Below are 5,793 nucleotides of genomic sequence, written 5' to 3' on the forward strand. Positions count from 1 at the left end.
CGGGGAGAGGAGAGGAGAGGGAAGGGACGGGGAGAGGAGAGGAGAGGGAAGGGACGGGGAGAGGAGAGACGGAAGGGATGGGGAGGGAAAGAGAAGGGAGGGATGGGGAGAAGAGAGAGGGAAGGGATGAGGTGTGCCTTCTGTGTTACATGTCTCCACCTTGTCTTGTGCAGGAAGGGCTGACGGAGCTCAACAGCACAGCCATCAAGCCACAGGTGCAGCCTTGGATCAACAGCTTTTTCTCCGTCTCCCACAACATCGAGGAGGTTAGCCTGGCCACAGGCAGCCATCAAGCCCCGATGACCCCACACCCCTAGCCCCAGCTGGAGGGAGCGGAGCCATCTGAACAGACTAGACCTTCCATGCTTCCCAGGCCCACTTCCCCCACCCTCACCCTTGGAGACTAGGTTCCTTCCAGGAAACAGTTTGTCCCTAGTCAGAAGGGCTCAGAAAGACATGGAGTTTGCCCTGACCTAACTTATTCCCTTGTATTGGAGCTCTTTTTGCCCCACCTGTGATAGACTTAGAAGCGTTTTTTTCCTCCTGGCCTAGTTATTTCATTCCTGTAGAACATGAGATCCAAGAAGGAATAAAATGCCAGGAACTTTACCATATGTGGGCCTCTGCTACAGCCCTGGGCTATTTGCTGGTCAGTTTCTGCCAGCCTGGGTGTCTGAGCTGGTTTTAAACCAGATGAGTCAAGGCACAGGAAAGGAAGAACGTTTTACATTATTTTCTTAGAGGGATAGAGGTGGGTGGCAGTGAATGGTACTTCTTAGAAAGAGGCCCATGGTGACCACCAGTCCTGCTTCCTGACACAGGAAGAATTCAATGACTATGAAGCCAATGACCCTTGGGTACAACAGTTCATCCTTAACCTGGAGCAGCAAATGGCAGAGTTCAAGGTGAGTAGGGGCCCTAGGGATCCACTTAGGGAATTACCCACCTCTGCCCAAACCAGCAGCCTGCAGGGTCTCATCACATTCCTTCTGGAAACCCTGGAAGCCCTTCCAACCCTAACCTGTAGAAACACTCCCCCGTGGCCTCACCTAACTATCCTTACCACCTAAGACTCCAGCGTAGAGGCAGAGGAGTTAGGTGGGGCTCTGATGTCAACCCTGTGTGTGCAGGCCAGCCTGTCCCCGGTCATCTATGACAGCCTAACCGGCCTCATGACCAGCCTTGTTGCTGTCGAGTTGGAGAAAGTGGTGCTGAAATCCACCTTTAACCGGGTAAGGTAAAGGGGTCATGGGTCTGCAGCTCACGTTTCTCCTCTGAGGAAGACAAGTCATGCCACCACCCCAGGACTTGCATCCCCTCTGTCTGCTGCCCACAGGCCCTGCATGTCTGGGTCCAGTTCTGCCCTGACTTCTGAAGCTGTAGAGCAAACTGGAGCCACAGGGCACCACCTGAGGCCTGGCCAGCCTTGCCACCCAGCTCTGGGGGCAGTTGGAGGCCAGGTCTGCTTGGCCAGGCCTAAGTAGTTACTGGGCTTGGGTTCTTCTGCAGCTGGGCGGTCTGCAGTTTGACAAGGAGCTGAGGTCACTCATTGCCTACCTTACCACGGTGACCACCTGGACCATCCGAGACAAGTTTGCCCGGCTCTCCCAGATGGCCACCGTCCTCAATCTGGAGCGGGTAGGTGGCTTGCCCTTGGCCCAGCCATGGAGGGGTGACTGAAAGAGGCAAAGATGGATCCCCGCCACTTCCCTCTAAACTATGTCTCTGCCAGCAGCCAGCCCTACAGGACACCTTCCCCTTCCCAGGTGCCCCTGCTCTGCCCCTGGTAGAGGCCAGAGCCCTCTTTCAGAATAGCCCCACCTTGCTGACTGGTCTCTATGTCTTTCCCCACAGGTGACCGAGATCCTGGATTACTGGGGACCCAACTCAGGCCCACTGACGTGGCGCCTCACCCCTGCTGAAGTGCGCCAGGTGCTGGCCCTGCGCATAGACTTCCGCAGTGAAGATATCAAGAGGCTGCGTCTGTAGCTGCCTGGATGAACACACCTGGCTCATCACACTTCCAGGCCTGTTCCCTAAGGGGCCCCAGCCAAGGAGCTGAGCGAGACTGTCTGACTTGGGGGAGATCTGACAGCCCAGAACCTTCTACCGCTGGCAGCAGAGAAACAAGGTCTGGACCCACTCCATGCTCTGCCCTCAGGCCTGGCCAGGTGATGCTCTGGGGGCAGCGTCTCCCCACCAAGAGAAGCGGGCTCCTAATGCGTTGGGACAGCCACAGCAGGCAGCGGGCAGCCCAGGCCAGCTTTCTGCGTGGATGGTCAGTCTCTTGCCCTCAAACACTACAGCAAACAAGCTACCCCTGCCGGCCCTAGATAACTTGGGTACATCTGGGGACCTAGCAGTTAGGCTTGACTTCGAGGAAAGGCTGTGATGTTTATGATCCCTGAATAAAGCTACCCCTTGGAGAGATGCCCGTGTGCTGTTTCCAGGGAGGGCCAGATGCTATGGGGCAGGGCAGGTCTACCAGTTGCACTGAAATAGGAAGGCAAAACCCAAGACCTCAGCTTCCTCCCACACGCAGTGCAGCACACAGCTGTGTCCGGGACCCACATGATGGCAGGAGCCCCCATCCAGTCCCAGACCCTCATGCCCCTATTGGGCCCTCAGCACCACAAGCTGGATCACCCCAGGGCCAGTTCCCCATGGTGTAGGGGAAGTGGGAACTGCTCCCAGGAGGAGCAAAAGTGACTTTATGAGAACCACCTGTAAGGACAGAGTGAATTTATTCCAAGAATGCCAGTCCTGAGAACCCACTTCCCACAGGCACCAGGTCACTTGGCACGGTCCGTAGCTTTGCTGGTTAAGGCCTGGGATGGCAGTGAATCGCTGGGTCACTGCCACCAACTTGGCAAGGGACCGCCACCCTCACTCCCACGCTCCCATGAGGGTGAAGCATGAAGTCTACAACTCTAAGGAAGGCCATAGGGAATGCCTCGAAGGGCCTCTTCAGGGTTGGCCTTGCCAAGGGACTCCCAGCCATATGCCAAGGCTGGCTGTCAACCCTTTCCAGGGCCCTCGTGGAATGAGAAGGCCAGCCATAGGATTTGTAAAGGCCACATGGGATACTTCTTATGGGACCTTCTTATGTCCAGGAGGAACAGAGGCTATACCTAGGCCACTGTCCGCCAGGTCAGTCCTGTCCTAGGCACTCTCTGCTTGCCCAGGTCTTGCTCTGGTCAGCTTCCTTTGGGAGCAGACTCGCAGAGGTGGGTGGGGAGTAGGAGGTGGAGGTTCCCATGGGGCAAGGAAGGTGGGGGACACTGTAGCTCCAGGTTTTCTCCTGTTGCAGAGAGAAGCCAGCTTCATGGGAAAGGGCAACAGGTTGAGGCCTCGGTCCCCAGCAGCTTCAGGCTCAGGCCCTGAGTGTCCACTTCAACCAGGTGGATGCTGTAATTCCCAAGGCCCTGGACAGGACAGGAAGTATTTAGAAGGCTTTGGACAAATCTCAGGCCTTCTGGAGGCTGGACTGAGCCTGCAGGACCAGGGGGACTTGCAGATATAGCCCCTGGTTAACTGGTGGGCCACAGTGAGGTTTCTTGCCCCAAGAGGTCTCTTGACCAACCCCAGCCCCATCAGTACCTCGGTCTTGGCCAGCACCGCCTCCAAGGCCTCCTTTTGCTGTGGCTCCTTGGTCAACAGATAGAGAAAGCCTCCTCCGCCTGCCCCAGCCAGGCTCTGGCCATGCACGTGGGGGGCCAGGACATCCATCATACGCCGCACAGCCAGAGGCTCACAGCCTGGAGCCATGAGCTTCTTCTGCTCCCAGTATGAGGTCAGGCACTGGCCCAGCAGAGGCAGGCTTCCTGAGGTGGGGCAGAGGGGAGTGATGTGCCTGGGCCAAGATACTCACTCAGCACCCATCTGGAGATTGCATGAAGTGCCAGGACGTGCTGCTGAGCCAGTGTCATGGTAAAGAAGCCGGATTCCAGTGCTGGCTGGAGCTGGAAGTAACAAGCCCACTTCCCAGGACTGCCTGAGGACCAATGTGCAGGAAGCAACCAACACCACAGCCAGCATAGTCGGCATCTAGGGAGCTGTGAAGCCACACACTGGGGGCCCTGCCCAGCTCAGACTTCCCTGGAACTCAGCCATGGGGTGAGTCCCTTCCCCTTTCTGCTTCCTGTTGGGTGGGGCTGGAGGGCCTTTCCCATGATGAAAATTTTGTCCTCAGATGTGACTTTCCCCTAAATGTGAGACCTTGGAGAGGACAGACAATAGGCTTCTGTTCCCAGAGGCCTAATATCTGGAGCTTGTGCCAAGCCTGCAGATGACCCTGGCTTCAAACCCACAAGTGGCAGGATACTCGCTCCCGGTGCCCCGACCCCCCCGCCCCGGAGGAAGCCCCTCACCTTGGCGGAAGGCTTCAGCGCACTCCTCAGTTTGCTGCACCAGGCTGTGGGCATTCTGCACCACAGCAGGCAGTCGGGCATACCAGCTCCTCAGCACATCCTGTGGACGGGGCAGGAGAAGGGGTGGTGAGGACCCAGGCCCAGCCAGCAGGTCCCCTGCCTGCCTCCCTCATGCTGGGGCCGGAGCTCACCTGCAGCAGATTCCGAGCCAGGCGGGTCTTGCCAGTGTACACCAAGAGCAGGTGGTCATTGAGCTTCTGGACAAAGCCCTCAGGCACTGTGACCTCTTCTACCTCCACCTTCAGCGGCAGCTGAGCCCGAGAGCGCCCCACCTTGATGCCAGGCATTAGGCCACCCACTTGGTCCTGCCAGCCACCTCCTGTGAGCCCAGGGCCCGTCACTGTTGGAGTCTGTCTGGCCCGGCTTCATTCTCCCAGTCTAGGCTCCCGGCCCTGCACCCCTTGCTGGCACCAGTGTGGAAAGATAGCTTCCCTCAACTCCACAGGACAGTGAGCTATGCAGCTTCTGTCCCCAGGACAATCCCAGCAAGGGAATGGGCTTCACTCCAGGGCAAAGCTTGGAATTCCCGAGGCCTGAGTTTTGTTTTAGACCTAATGTATAATTGGAATTGGGATAAACCACATTGAAGGATAAAGATTTTACACTATGGCCGGGCATGGTGACGCACACCTGTAATCACAGCACTTTGGGAGGCTAAGGCGGGCAGATCACTTGAGGTCAGGAGTTTGAGACCAGCCTGGCCAATATAGTGAAATCCCATCTCTACCAAAAATACAAAAATTAGCCAGGCATTATGGTACGTGCCCTGTAATCCCAGCTTCTGGGGAGGCTGAGGCAGAGGTTGCAGTGAGCTGAGATCTCACCGCTGCACTCCAGCCTCGGTAACAATGTGAGACTCTGGCTCAAAAAATACATATTTTACACTAACCTCTGCCCCTCCTAGGGGAGTTTTAGTCAGAGGAGAGGCTGACAGATACCTTCCCTATAGCCTGAGTCTCCCTGACAGTCTTCTGACAGGTGGTTTATGTTGGAAGGAAGCTCATCAGGATCTATTTTTATCTTATCTAACTTATACATCTTTCCAGCTTCAGTAATGAAAGGTATGTATCATTTTCCTTGTAGTTGCATAAAAATAACAAAACTAGTCCGGGCATGATGGCTCACGCTTGTAATCCCAGCACTTTGGGAGGCCAAGGCAGGCGAATCATGAGGTCGGGAGTTCAAGACCAGACTGGCCAACACAGTGAAACCCCATCTCTACTAAAAATACAAAAAATTAGCTGGGCATGGTGGCTGGCACCTGTAATACCAGCTACTCGGGAGGCTGAGGCAGGAGAATCACTTGAACCTGGGAGGTAGAGGTTGCAGTGAGCCAAGATTGTGCCACTGTACTCCAATCTGG

At 56.0% G+C, this 5,793-nt stretch overlaps 2 protein-coding genes across 4 annotated transcripts in view; one reads left to right on the forward strand and one right to left on the reverse strand.

The window, feature by feature from the left end:
* Positions 1 to 2,430, forward strand: part of LOC105526210 (conserved oligomeric Golgi complex subunit 4) — a 28,450-nt gene extending 26,020 nt beyond the window's left edge. For both annotated transcript variants that reach the window (XM_011962148.1, XM_011962156.1), the window contains 5 exons: positions 174 to 266; positions 822 to 905; positions 1,131 to 1,232; positions 1,510 to 1,638; positions 1,855 to 2,430. In XM_011962148.1, the coding sequence (XP_011817538.1) occupies positions 174 to 266; positions 822 to 905; positions 1,131 to 1,232; positions 1,510 to 1,638; positions 1,855 to 1,989 (543 nt within the window). In that variant the 3' untranslated portion in view covers positions 1,990 to 2,430. The remainder of the gene's footprint in view (positions 1 to 173; positions 267 to 821; positions 906 to 1,130; positions 1,233 to 1,509; positions 1,639 to 1,854) is intronic.
* A 297-nt stretch (positions 2,431 to 2,727) lies between these two features.
* The window catches only part of FUK (fucokinase), a 29,956-nt gene continuing 26,890 nt past the window's right edge, over positions 2,728 to 5,793 (reverse strand). For both annotated transcript variants that reach the window (XM_011962164.1, XM_011962172.1), the window contains 4 exons: positions 4,562 to 4,749; positions 4,371 to 4,470; positions 3,601 to 3,824; positions 2,728 to 3,425 (listed from right to left, as the gene is read on the reverse strand). In XM_011962164.1, the coding sequence (XP_011817554.1) occupies positions 3,324 to 3,425; positions 3,601 to 3,824; positions 4,371 to 4,470; positions 4,562 to 4,749 (614 nt within the window). In that variant the 3' untranslated portion in view covers positions 2,728 to 3,323. The remainder of the gene's footprint in view (positions 3,426 to 3,600; positions 3,825 to 4,370; positions 4,471 to 4,561; positions 4,750 to 5,793) is intronic.

The sequence above is a fragment of the Colobus angolensis genome, unplaced genomic scaffold, assembly GCF_000951035.1.
Source record: "Colobus angolensis palliatus isolate OR3802 unplaced genomic scaffold, Cang.pa_1.0 Scaffold116, whole genome shotgun sequence".
In the NCBI taxonomy this organism is placed as follows: Eukaryota; Metazoa; Chordata; class Mammalia; order Primates; family Cercopithecidae; genus Colobus; species Colobus angolensis.